The following is a 13313-nucleotide window of genomic DNA, read 5'->3' on the forward strand; positions in this document are numbered from 1 at the left end:
TTTCATGACACAGGACATTGAAGGGGGAATAAGAGAAGGAGCTGAGGTAAGAGCTGTAAGGACATGGACAGACTAGTTACCCATGAGGCAACAGCTCTTGTTATAAATTAGAAAGATTATGGGCTTCAATTATTTTATCTCTGAAGGAATCTGGAATCTTCAAACCAACTTGTTTTAGATAGGTTTGACCATCCCTTCCGTATTTGATAACAGAGAGACCTGTGTCTGCACACGACACCATCAGTGCCGCTCTTCACACCTATCCTACAGAATAAGTTGTTTTTCCTGAGTGGGCTCAGGAGTTTGAGAGTTTGCAATAGGTCGCAGCATAACAAAAATAAGCCTCATAGTTTAGAAAAGATGTGGAAGAAGGTTATGTTCCAGATGGAGGTGACAAGGCTCTTATTCCAATCCAATTTACATAAAAAGTCCATAAAATATAGATGATAACATGATGACTGTTTTTTCACTATAGCATTAATAGGCCTAACTCTGGTAAACTTGCCCTTTGATCCTATTAACTTCTTAAGGCTGATTGGTCGACTGTTAGAGCAGGGTTAGACAATGAGTGTTTTAGCATTTCATTATGCATGAATGCACAAGTGATAATTAAAAAAAATTGTATTAATAGTCGTTACAAATAATTGGTAGGCTAAACACAACGTATCAATTATAAAGTTATTTAGCAATTTTACTTTTTTGGCCGTCGTTAACACCATTCGCTTTTGTTAGATATGGAACCAACGGGGATCCGTACTTACGTCAGCTGATGGAAATTCTCAGAGTGGCAAGATGGCTACGGAACCAAATAAGACTGAGATCCTTACCATTTTCAAAAGATTAAGATCTATTCCTACAAATAAGGTAACTTTAAAAGACTCTGCTGTTGTGCGTGTGTACTTGTGTACCTGTTGCTTGTGTTGGCAGTGTGTTACTCAGAGGCGGTGAGCTGGCTTGCTGTAGTTTTCTATCACGTAGCTAGGCCCAGCTAAAAGGAGCTAACGGCTGCTGCCGGTGAAGAGTCAAACATAAAGGCCACGTATACGATCTGTGTGTTGAGAAGTGAGGATAAGCACTAAGCCACACTTGGTTTGGGGAGTTAAATAAATAATGAGTTAACACGTTGGACCGAATTCTAGATATGTCCAAATTACGGCACACAATTTAGTAAAAATATGAACCTTCTACATTTGAAGTCGTAAGACTTGACGGTATTAAACCATATGCTATCAATGCTAAAGCTAGCTGTGTCTGTTGTACAGGAACGTCATTACACTTGATAAGCTTGAAAGTCAGATCCATATGCTCGGTTTAATATTCAAATATTATATATTGCGTCTGATATTTGTGTATGAAATATTGTATGTTAAATGTAGTGGTGCCAAAGTACAATTTGTAGGTATTTACCTTTTTAAAATGTATATTTCACCCTACCTTATACCTATATAATGTACAATTTTAGTCCCTTGCATTTGTCTGACTTAATTTTAGAATTTTGAATGTTTGAATTAAACTAAAGGATATCGTGTTGTTGAATGGCTCTCTGTGATGAACAAGTAATATCATTAATTAAATGAACATGTTGTTTCCGTTCAGGTATGTTTTGACTGTGCAGCTAAAAACCCTAGCTGGGCCAGTATCCCCTATGGTGTGTTTTTATGCATTGACTGCTCTGGCATCCATCGCTCCCTGGGAGTGCATCTCAGCTTTATCAGGTAAGCTTCAGTGTAAATCAACAATAGCACCTAAGCTGTCAAAATGTATCATCATGGTGAATACTTCTTTGACAGTTTCCGTGAGTAGTTGAGTATCCTGAAAGAAAAGCATGACTGCCACCTTTAATTACTGTTTGCTGTGCAGCAAATAGTTTTGTCTTTGTACTACAGATAGTTAGAGGCTCAGAATTCATGTGTCATTCACCGGTCATACTGAAGTGCTGACTTGTCCCTTTTAAACCCAGGTCCACTGAGTTAGACTCCAACTGGAACTGGTTTCAGCTAAGATGTATGCAGGTTGGAGGCAATGCCAACGCGGTAAGTCCGATAGAGGTTAGGCATGAATCCAAATGAATAATTAACTTAGTCCTTCAGGGCTCATGTTCTAGGTGGGGTAATTGGCAAGTTTTATTTGGGTAGCTGTCTGTGGTTTATTTATATAATGCAATAAGTCCCTTCCTCCTCTTTTCTGAAGATGGCATTCTTCCGCCAGCATGGCTGCTCCACAAATGACACCAACGCCAAGTATAACAGTCGTGCAGCCCAGTTGTACCGTGAGAAGATTCGGCAGCAAGCTAATGCTGCATTGTCCAAATATGGCACAGATGTGAGTATCAGTCTTTATGGGGAATGTGTCTTGTGTTGTAGCCTAAATCATGGCATATATTTATTAAATTCCATTGGTGCAGTCAGCAGTGGACTCTGTCTTTGTTGATAAACTGTACACAACCTGACATCATTGTTATTATCTGTTTTTATACCTCACATCTATGTCACCTACCTAGGAAAAATAATAGAAATTATCCGTTGTCCTGTGTATCATCGACACAGTTATGTAAGAGTTATTATCACTGTCTGAGACGTGTTGGTAGATGCAGTGCAGAGTCCAATAGGTGTGCAAAGATTTCATTTCAGGCAGTAACTCGAAACAGTACAATTTGAAAATTGCAAACATTGTGTAAACATTCTTAATGAAATTGTCTTACCTTCTTTGTTGCAGTTATGGATTGACTCTTCTGCAGGAACCACACCTTCAGCTCCTGAGAAGAAAGAGACAGACTTCTTTGCAGAACATACCCAGGTTTGTTTTTTCTGCAAAGTCCTGGCATGCTGCTAAAAAAACAAAAACAAGACAACCACACATCACTGTTTCTTTCTCTGTGGAACAGGAAGGTTATGTCTCTTAATATTTTAGCAATAGTGAATTATTTTAGACCAATTATTTTTTATTGAATATCATATACAATATGTCTTTTCAAAAAAGTACAATTAAACAGTAAATCAGAAAGCAAAATGTATTTAGCATAAATTAGTATGAACAATAGTTTACAGTTGACATTATTGTAATACAAATTGAATTGAATAATAAATACAACATAAATATATATTAAAGTTGGGACAAATATGTATAAAATAAAAGAAAATATGCAAATAAAATGTTGACTGTTTTTATTAAACAACAAAAAATAATTATCACCATAAAAGTCGTGTTTGAAAACCGGTATTAATAACATACATTTGACATGACTTTAATGCAATATCTTACATATGTTATACATTGTAACTGATATATCTGTGATGAGCTTCAATACTATTTACATTTTATGGAATTTAGTTGGTAAAATGGTTCATTTGAATCCTTGTATGTTTAATTCAACGTATAAATAACTTGTAAATTATTATTTTTGATCATTGCAGGCTGCTAATGACTGGTGCATGGCGCCGCCCTCCGAGCCAGAGCTGAATGGAGCCGCCGTCACCTCGCAGCTGACGGACACAACGGCCAAAGTCCAGGATGACAACCGTAAGTTTAAAAAACCTGTATGTTAACCTTCTGTTTTACACACACAAGGGGCACAAGTCAGACGTCTTTTTTCGAGCTTTCCAAAGTTGGACAGTCTAACCCAGATGATGTCATCAGGGTTATTTGATCAGACCACAGGAAGACTGAATACAAATTGGGCGTGTTGTGTTTTTGAACAGTCTGATTGAATGAAATCATAGAGGTGCATTATGGGAATTCTAGGATCCAGAATTTTGTAAGTTTGTCCAATACAAGTCACTGAACCTCATAACATTTTGATATTGACTTTGGATTAGGAAGATTCTGCTGTATATAATGGGGTGGCATTTTATTATGTTTTACTCTAATTTAATTTTCCATATTGAAAGACTCAACAAAAAACTAACATGACAACAATGCTAGAATAAATACAAACGGCATTGACTGACATGTCATGACTGAAATTAAAATAAATACAGGTAATCTTTTCATAACGATAATAATAACACTAATGAAGGCAAATATATATATATATAAATATATTCCAAACAACAAAAGTATCAATCACTAAAGAAGCTGTGGAATAAAAGGAATGTTTTTTTTTGTTGCTTTAAATGTTTTTACTTTGTTCCTTTTGTAGATCCGGAGGAAGGACCCAGCATCGAAGGGCTGAGCACGTCGCCCAAAGCCTCAATCGGTGAGTACTTAAACATGATTCATCGTGAAGTCACGAGCGTAGTCCCGCTCTTTCGTAACTCCAGCATTGTCTTCTAAAATTATCCTTCTCAAGTCTGACGTGTGTGCTTGTTCGAAGGGTTCACACTCCTCGCTCTTACAGCTTCTCTGTTGTCCCATCTTTAGGTCTCTTTATTTGTATCCCCTGTGGATATATGAGCATGTACTGGATCTCTCTTTTTAGTTCTTAAGTTGCTCAAAACAGGATTCTTGTTTATCATCCATGTCAATGATTCTGCAGACTCCCCCCCCCATTAATATCCATACATTTATATAGCATGTGCTTCACAAAAGATGAAAAGAATAACATAAAGGGAGAATTAGCACAGCAGAAAGGATAAATAAGACCAATCGAAAAGAGACCTTAAATATCGATTCAAATTCTAAATAGTTGCTAAAAAACTATTCTACCAACTGAAAGATCATTTATGATTCATCCTTTACACAATCCTTATTCGTATCATTGAATAAATGTCTCATTTGGACTCCGATATGTTTATAGCATTCTCCGTATGTTAAATCGACTTCTTCTGTGTTTTGGATCACGGTTTTGGTGACGGGGTTTGTCCTGTCGTATAGAGGACTCCATGCGTTTGTCCTCAGAGGAAGGACGGCTACCTAAAGGTGATTAGCTGTTGTGTGCGCCGGCTGGATTATGCCTTTTTAGATGCATGGTTTTGTTGCTTGATTGACATCCCTTCAGCCGCCTCCCATTCTACCCTCTTTGCTGATCACGCAATGGAAAACAGCCCACTTAGGTTCACAGTTTATTCTGGCGAGCGCCTGCTGCTCAACAAGTTGTCAAGAAATAAATGTTTGTCGGAAAAAGTAAACCGAGGGTGCTGCATTGTGTAGAAAGAGTACATTCATTGTCACGTAATCGCATACCTGCAGGTAATTGCTGTGTGGAGGAGAAATTTCGCCGCTAGCTTTCCATATGAAGGTATACAAGACTGGAAAGGAGTCTAATTATAGTTTTTGTGTCAATAGTCTGGTTTCTGTAAAGGAATGTTTCCCATAAGCGTCACGTCACTGAATTTCCTCACATTTTGCAAATGGCTCTGAAAAAATACTGACGCACTAACATGAGTGTTATGAGAGTTTGAGATTTTTCGTCTTGCGGCTAAACTTCCTGAACGCCAGAGAGAATGCTAGTTTAAAATGCAGCGTCGCTCCTTCTTACAAGTCCTCCACTGAGGGTAAGCTGTGTGGAAATTAGCAATAAAAGCCAGCCGAGGCTATGTTCTTATCTCAGTGTGGTTTCTCAGCCATATTAACTTTGTTCTTGCTTGGATTTGAGGTTGTCTTATTCACTCTCAATTGGCCTACTACTAAATCAAGGCAAAAAAATACATCTATTTTGCCTTTTTTTGACACGTTGCATCATGTGTTTCAGATGTGAGACCTTCCATTATTGGGAAAAAGAAGCCCATGGCTGCCAAAAAAGGGGTAAGTCATATTGTTGCCATACTATATAGCTTGTATTTTAGTGTACCCAGTGTTTGAGGAAATGTTAATGTGTTACAATTAAAGTGGCCCTATTATGCTTTTACTTCTGTAACATAATGACATCAGTATGTAACACTCAAGCTTCTATTGGCTAGCGCTCCAAAACAGCGGACCTGATAGGCTAAGGGGCAGGACATCTCTAAGCAGTTAACCAATCAGAGCAGACTGGTCTCAGGTTTCAGGGTGAAAAGAGCTCCTGTACAGACAGTATGAGAAAATTAAGAGCTTTTTGAACATTAAAGCATGGAGACATGACACAGAAGAGGCACAAAAAACAAATATGAACCTGAAAAAGAGCATAATTGGGCCCCTTTAAATCCATGCTAGAGCTAATCTGTGCACTACATTTCCCTCTCATGCAGCTCGGTGCAAAGAAAGGTCTTGGTGCCCAGAAGGTGAGCAGTAAGAGTTTCACGGAGGTGGAGAAGCAGGCACAAGTGGCAGAGAAGTTGAGAGAGGAGCAGGCTGTGGAGGTGAAGAAAAGTGCAGAGGAGTCCATGTAAGAAATATTACTTTAACTCTTTATTTTCACACAAAAGTCCAGGTAGAATGAAGGCAAAAGATCGGGGAAGCTTTGTCCATGTGCTCTAATTGAACTTGTTTTGGCTATTGCAGCGTGGCTTCAATGCGTTTGGCCTACAAAGAGCTGGAGATTGACAGGAAGATGGAGGAAAAGAAGATTAAGACCCTGGAGGGCAAGAAGAGAGAGCAGGCGGAGAGACTGGGCATGGGCTTCGGCAACAGGAGGTAATTCTCAGATCAGAGTTTGGGGACTATCTATTTCTCTGCAGATGATCGGATTTCATTTGTAGGAGCATCAACTTAACTGATACTGTGAAGTGATTGAACAGTAACAGATACCAGTTATTTCTGCAAAATCAAAGTCGTTTGTTTCTCTGGAAAGTAACAGTTACATCATTTGAGAAATAAGATGCTTCATCTCTCACATAGCTATAGTATAGCTGTTCTATATTTCATTTTATTCATAGCAGCCGCTCCCTGTGCCATTAAGCATTATTATCTGGAGAATACTATTACAACACCAGTACAATGTGTACTTTTTTTAATGTTTCTTGTAAATATTTGTTTAATTCAATTTGATATTTTAATGGACTTCTTTATTTCAACCTCTTATATTCATAAACATTTTTATTTCACATTCTTACATTATTTTATTTCAATTTCATTCTTAAATTAAGAAACCAACATTTTCCTGGTAAATAAAGCAATCTGATTGTGATTAATGAAAACTCCGGAGACTAATGCAGATGCCCGTGCGCACTTATCTATTTTTGAGTAATTCATAATTGTGTGTGTGTGTGTGTATCTTGTTTCAGTGCTGTGTCTCACTCGGTGATGTCAGAGATGCAGGTGATTGAGCAGGAGACTCCAGTGGGGGCCAAGTCCTCCTCTCGCTCTAAACTGGACATGTTTGATGAGCCGGGCTTCACCTCCGGACCCCCAAAGTACGTATGACACCTCTCAAAGGACCTATCAATGTGCTTCAGTTTCAATGAGTCCACTTGCAGGACAGGCAGGTTAATAATCCATTGTGTTTCAGATATAAGGACAACCCGTTTACAGTGGGAGACAGTTTTGGATCGCGGTGGGATACAGAGGGAGGGACCGCATCCTTCACCACCTCTTGGGCTCTGGAGAAAGATGACCCCAAAGAGGAGGTCACCATCTCTAGTATTCAGCCAATCGGAGAGAGGTATCTAAGCAGTGTCCATTGTTGAAATAATAATACATTTGTGTCCAATGGACTGCTCTGATGTGTGTTCTTGTGTTCAACCCAGACTTCCCAGCAGGAGGAAAGCGGAGGTGTCCGCTCCGGTGTCGGAGTCGAGTGAGGCCCGTAATAAATTTGCAAACGCAAAGGCCATCTCTTCCGACATGTTCTTCGGCCGGGAGAGCAGTGCAGAGGTGAGAAACCTTTCTAGTTCTCAGGAATAACTTGTAGCACTTCAAAAAAGCATGCATTCAATTCTCTGGCAGCAATCACTCCTGGAGAGATATTGATGTGCTAAAGGTGTATTGTCATTACCCAGGTGTTGACTTTTGTTTGTTCTTCTCTAAGTATGATGCCAAGACCAGACTGGACACCATGTCTGGGAGCACCTCCATCAGTTCAGCTGACCTGTTCGGAGAGGGCAATGACCATAAAGGTAAGAGCTGTTGTGCATCCATTTTTTTGTTCTTCTTGGTGTCACAAAAATGCCATCGACCACAGAAATTCATGTTAGGGTCCATGTCTGTGGAATTGGTTCCTACCCAACACGTGCATCTGGATATATTTGTGATCAGGAATTTTAAAAGTCTCAGTACTTGATATCTTGAACAGCTTTTCACTGTAGCTTCTAGCAAATGTATCTTAAACAAGAGTTAATTTGTTTGGGACTACTTTGAGCAGTGGATTAATCCACATTAAGTGTTGCACTGCTCATGAATTCTGTATTGTTTCCCCTTACACAATGAGCTAAACCGAAAACAAAGCCTTATGTATGATATTCCTTTGAAAAAGTGTGGCTTACTTACTTTCGCCCCTGTTCTCAGGGAGGGCAGCAGGCTACGACAGTGTGCTCCCTGCCGGCCCGGACATTGCTCAGTTCAAACAGGGCGTGAAGACCGTCGCAGGCAAGATGGCCGTCCTGGCCAACGGTGTCATGAATACGATCCAGGTGAGAGTTTTAAACTGATATCTGTTATAGTTTTGCTGCGGCCATAGAGTGGTGCCTTGACAACGCTAGGCTATAAACAAGCTACATCACCGCTATGCTAAAGGCGGCTAACGCTCGGTGTGATGACTTTAAGTGTACTCTTTTTAGTCACTTGTTAGCAACTGTGCAAAAAATGTCAGACATTGATGTGGTAACTCATTTCTTAAGTAATTTCGGAGTTTATGGCTCGGTCTTGCACCATTCTCTGATCCTTTATATACAAAGAAGACGTAGAGAAAAACTTTGAGACTTGAACATGATTCAACATCTGGTTATCTTCATTAGCTTAAACACGAATGGCTGCTAATTTTTCTGTTTGATGTAATTTCTTCAGGATCGCTACGGCTCATACTGATCCGCCCTGAGGTTTGAGCACCAAGCTGTGGGAAGACATACCAACCTGTGAAGAGCCCCCCCCCTCACCTCCTGACTGACACGTGCATTTGGGCGGAGTAAATGGGACAATAGAGAGACCGGAAGCAGAAAGGATTGCATGGGGATAATAAATCATCCTTTTCTCCCGTTCTCTTCTAGAGACATTTTTTACAGGAGTGGGACCGTATTTTCTTCTCTCATTCTCATAAGCTTGAGTTTTATTTTCGTAAGGAAGACCATCGAAGGGTGTAGTTTTTTCTAAACCGAGAGTTATGTTGTAATTTAATGTTGTTTTTGGTCTTAGTTTTCAAAATGACGTCAGAGTTCATTCTTAATGATTTTATTCCTTCTACAAAAATCAAAGTGTTGCTTTTGATTTATATTATCGAATACGTCGCGCTTATTTCTTTTCTTTTAATGTAACATTAATACACAAGTGCAGTATATAACTCAAGCCGTCAGCGTTCATTTGAACAGAAATCCACAATGTGTGCATTCAGTGTTTGATTTACTTACAGTACAGTTTATCCACGTTTTTTTTTTATTCATACACAAAGCACTGAATAAAAATGTCTTGTCAATTTTAGACGGTTTGTTTAGACAGCTTGGAATTATGCATTTCTGTTTGGGTGAGAGTATATATTGTGAAACAGTGGAGCATCCCATATTTAATGTCCTGGTTGCTATTGGTCTACACTGTGGAACCCGGAACTGTTGGGTACCCAATGTTCTATGTTGGAAATGTATATTCTGGCTCCCCAGCATTCAGAAACTGTCAGATCACCTGCATATGTTGGGCAATTTGCATAAGTTGCAATAATTACATTCATTGGGGAACAGGTTATCTGATTGGACATGGCATAAGTTGTGTAGGGACCTCAAAATGATTAACTCCACTGTGGACAATATTGGACAAAATGGATTCAGCATCTTCAATAACCCCCAAATCGCTCCAATATCAGCCAAGCCCTTTTTGACTATGGTCCATATAGGCTATAATAATTTGATCCTGAATCTTAAATCTCTTATGGTAATTGCCAACATTCTAACTTCTGGGGACCCTTACTATACAGTTCTAACATAAACCTTTAGGATACTCCGCAGTTACGGGATCACAACAGGACTCTATGATAAGAAGACTATATGGTTATTTATTATCTATACTTGTAATGCCCCGAGACCAATACATCAAGTTTCAACAAACCTAAGAGACCCAATCAGTAATGGTACAAACAAAATGTATGTAGATCAAATGTAAAGTCATGAAACACTGATGTAGTTTTGACGACGCATTATCATTTTAAGACCCGGAACTTGTTTAACTTGTACTAGTTGAACCAGAAGTCTGCCCCAATGTCCCTCAGCTCTGAAACAGTCAGACATTTCTGCCTTCTTCTCTGTTCAACCTTTTATTTTGAAAGGCTGACGTCTTGTACATTAGCTGTTCCGTTTTGGACCTATGAATAATTAAAAAATGCATTTGACATTCAGGATGTCGAGACAAAATGATGCCTTTTTTTTGCCATTATAAAAAATATTTGAAAGCAGCAGCATCTTCAACCTTCTTCTCCCCCGGCAGGCAGACTTGACATTCAACAAGTTATTAAAAGAACTGAGGAACCAGTTGGAAATGCTCTTTGGTGGATCAGAGTGTCATATCTTTCCTAGCGTGGCCATGCTTGTGTACGTTCCGACCCGTGATGAGACTCCCAAAAAGTAACAAATGTGGACTGAAAGGATGAAACATTCAACTATTTATTTGTAGACTACAAAATATAACGTATTCAGTATGTTAATAAAGATTTAAAACATCTGGATTGTTCTCATATTCTGCCTCACACACACCCAGCCTCAAACCTGTTCATGCTGTCATACAAGTTGTCAATCATGATGTTTCATCTGGTGTTGTACAGGTCTTTCCTGCACGAGAACTTTTCAACAAGAACTGCAAATTCAATGCTTGCTGGTGTAAAACAGACTGTCACTCAGGATGTACAGTGGGGCAAAATAGTATTTAGTCAGCCACCAATTGTGCAAGTTCTCCCATTTAAAAAGATGAGAGAGGCCTGTAATTTTCATCATAGGTATACATCAACTATGAAAGACAGAATGGGGGAAACAATCCAGGAAATCATATTGTAGGATTTTTAATGAATTAATTGGTAAATTCCTCGGTAAAATAAGTATTTGATCACCTACAAACAAGCAAGACTTCTGGCTCTCACAGACCTGTAACTTCTTCTTTAAGAGGCTGGGTGCTAGGTGCGCCATGCTTCCTTCAAAGATGTCTGCCTCTGGGCCAACATCATGTAGTTTTCACAGTACTGACACTCCCATGAACCATTAACTAGTCAAAGAATGGAGTTCTCCAACATTTGGCTTTAAAAGCATTCATAAAACCAGTGCTTTGTTCTGTCAGAAACAAAGTATTAAATCATGTAGGATGAAGAAGAATATGTTTGACTTGTTTCTTAAGTAACCTTCTCAGTCAAGAATAAGGTATATTTAATTATCTCCACATCGTTTCATCTGATTTATGGGGAAATTATGGCAAGCGCCTGACCCTAGGCCGGACAGTTCCTTTCTCATTGTTGCCCTCGTTGACTTGCGAATTATAAAGATCCGAACACATCCATCAGTATTTATCCCCAGTTGTAGAAGTAGATCTTCTGCCAGGAGGGGAGGTAATCCATCAGAGGCCCTGAACACACAAACAGGATCAAAACAAGCTCCAATATGCAGTGGTGTAAAGTAACTAAGTACATTTACTCAAGTCCTTACATTTTATACTTTTAAAATTCAAAGACAATATTGTACTTTTCAATCCACTACATTTATCCTACAGCTTTAGCCACTATTTACTTACTACAATTAAATATTTCTGCATGAAAACAGTTTATTTTGTTATAAATTAAACTAGCTTTTAGATTTATATAATTTTCTTATTCATTTTGAACAACGGTAAGGTTTTATTTTTTTCTTTGGTTGCTTTTACACTTAATGATTTAACTACATTTTGCTGAGGATACTTTTCTTGCGTTTACTAAAGTAACATTCTCAATGCAGGACTTGACACTGACATGGCCAATAAAACAAATGAATATGAATGAATTCCTGCAGCTGGACAGACAGAGGAGCTCCTTCTCCAACAGACTGCTCCAGCTGCGTTGTCACAAGGACAGATACAGGAGAACATTCCTGCCCACTGCCATAAAACTGTACAACAATTCACCTCTGGCTGGCAGACAACTCACTGCTCCATAGCCTCTCTGTTAATTGGAAGATAACATTCACTCTTTACATTGAACATTTATATTTGATTAATTAATTAATATTCCATTCATTGCACTATTATGTATATATCTTGCTTTATATTTTGTTAATTTCAATAGTGTTTAGTTGTCTGACAGTTTGAATATTATTTATCTTCATAGTCAACTTTATATATCTTTTCTCTAATGCCAGTTTATTTTTATTTCTTCTTTGAGATGTCTATACTTTAGAATGGTTTGTTTCTAATTATGTTCTATGCCTTGTAGTGTATAATGCTGCTGCAACACAAAAATGTCCCAGTTTGGGATTAATAACGTAGTTCGTATCTTATCTTAAGTGGGTTGATGAAGAAACTACATTTGGCTGGTGTTGGTCCTGCCACAACTGCCTCACTCTCATGGGAGCTGTAGTTTTTTAAAGTTGTTCAAAATGGCTCAGGGTTACGATGATTCACCACTTTGGGCAAGACAGAAATATCTCCAAAACTATGAGATGGATTATCATTAACTTTGGTGCAGATGCTCATAGTCCCCAGAGGATAAATCCCTCTGACTCATCTATCACCACCAAGAAGTTGACATTTTGGTTTTAAGTTAAATATCTCAACAAGCTTTGAATGGATTTACATACGATGTGATATCTATGATCACTGATAACTTTGCTGGACCCTTCACTTCATAGTTTGCGCATCATTCTGCATTTTGTGACAGTCTGCTGACACTTCGATGAAAGTAAGGGGCTTATGTAACTAGCACTTTTAATCAAACCAGATGAAACTACTCCCACACAGTCCTGAGGGACAGCCTGATCTCAGATAACATAACGTATTGTTATCCAAACTCTCTTGATTGTGTTCATGAGCTATGAATGTGATAGGTTAACTTCTGGGGGGTGTAAGGCACTCGGTTAGGACACAGAAATGAAAACAATACTTACGTGCAACAAGGCCTACTCCTGGAATATTATCAGCCAGAAGTCGGAGCAGGAACAGAATCTTTTCCCTGAAAAAACGCACAGTCACAGCAGGTAAAACACTGTGTGGTGCAAACAAATGAAAATAATTCTATTGGTTGCTATTTTACAAATATTTGAGGGATTCATGCATAACTGTGTATTTCACATAGGAGAGGAACCATTGATCGATAGCTTTATTCCAGATTTTAAAGCAGATCTGGTGTCAAATGTGAGGATGTTATATACATT

General features: G+C 38.7%; 2 protein-coding genes across 4 annotated transcripts in view; one reads left to right on the top strand and one right to left on the bottom strand.

Moving 5' to 3' along the window:
* arfgap2 (ADP-ribosylation factor GTPase activating protein 2) lies at positions 1 to 10650 on the top strand. 3 transcript variants are annotated; one of them, XM_063881991.1, is made up of 17 exons: positions 1 to 46; positions 733 to 864; positions 1597 to 1715; positions 1961 to 2033; positions 2191 to 2322; positions 2716 to 2796; positions 3414 to 3519; positions 4139 to 4195; positions 5630 to 5682; positions 6105 to 6241; positions 6358 to 6489; positions 7080 to 7208; positions 7304 to 7456; positions 7542 to 7668; positions 7823 to 7910; positions 8299 to 8423; positions 8797 to 10650. In XM_063881991.1, exons 1-17 carry the CDS (start codon positions 5 to 7, stop codon positions 8815 to 8817), a joined length of 1707 nt encoding a protein of 568 aa, XP_063738061.1. In that variant the 5' UTR covers positions 1 to 4; the 3' UTR covers positions 8818 to 10650. The 3 variants fall into 3 exon arrangements, with proteins under 3 accessions (XP_063738061.1, XP_063738062.1, XP_063738063.1); XM_063881992.1 differs by having other exon boundaries at positions 8308 to 8423; XM_063881993.1 differs by having other exon boundaries at positions 8311 to 8423.
* The window catches only part of pex16 (peroxisomal biogenesis factor 16), a 17709-nt gene continuing 14974 nt past the window's right edge, over positions 10579 to 13313 (bottom strand). Inside the window, exons 10-11 of the mRNA XM_063881994.1 lie at positions 13047 to 13111; positions 10579 to 11538 (exon numbers count right to left, since the gene is read on the bottom strand). Coding sequence (XP_063738064.1) covers positions 11480 to 11538; positions 13047 to 13111 — 124 coding nt within the window. The 3' untranslated portion in view covers positions 10579 to 11479. The remainder of the gene's footprint in view (positions 11539 to 13046; positions 13112 to 13313) is intronic.

This window comes from Eleginops maclovinus, chromosome 4 (assembly GCF_036324505.1).
Source record: "Eleginops maclovinus isolate JMC-PN-2008 ecotype Puerto Natales chromosome 4, JC_Emac_rtc_rv5, whole genome shotgun sequence".
NCBI classification, from domain to species: Eukaryota; Metazoa; Chordata; class Actinopteri; order Perciformes; family Eleginopidae; genus Eleginops; species Eleginops maclovinus.

Bases quoted from the DNA above. Each gene is read 5' to 3' on its own strand.
- arfgap2 (XM_063881991.1), top strand. From the start codon at position 5: ATGACACAGGACATTGAAGGGGGAATAAGAGAAGGAGCTGAG. The intron at 47-732 runs GTAAGAGCTGTA...CGCTTTTGTTAG, and splicing joins GAATAAGAGAAGGAGCTGAG to ATATGGAACCAACGGGGATC. The intron at 865-1,596 runs GTAACTTTAAAA...GTTTCCGTTCAG, and splicing joins GATCTATTCCTACAAATAAG to GTATGTTTTGACTGTGCAGC.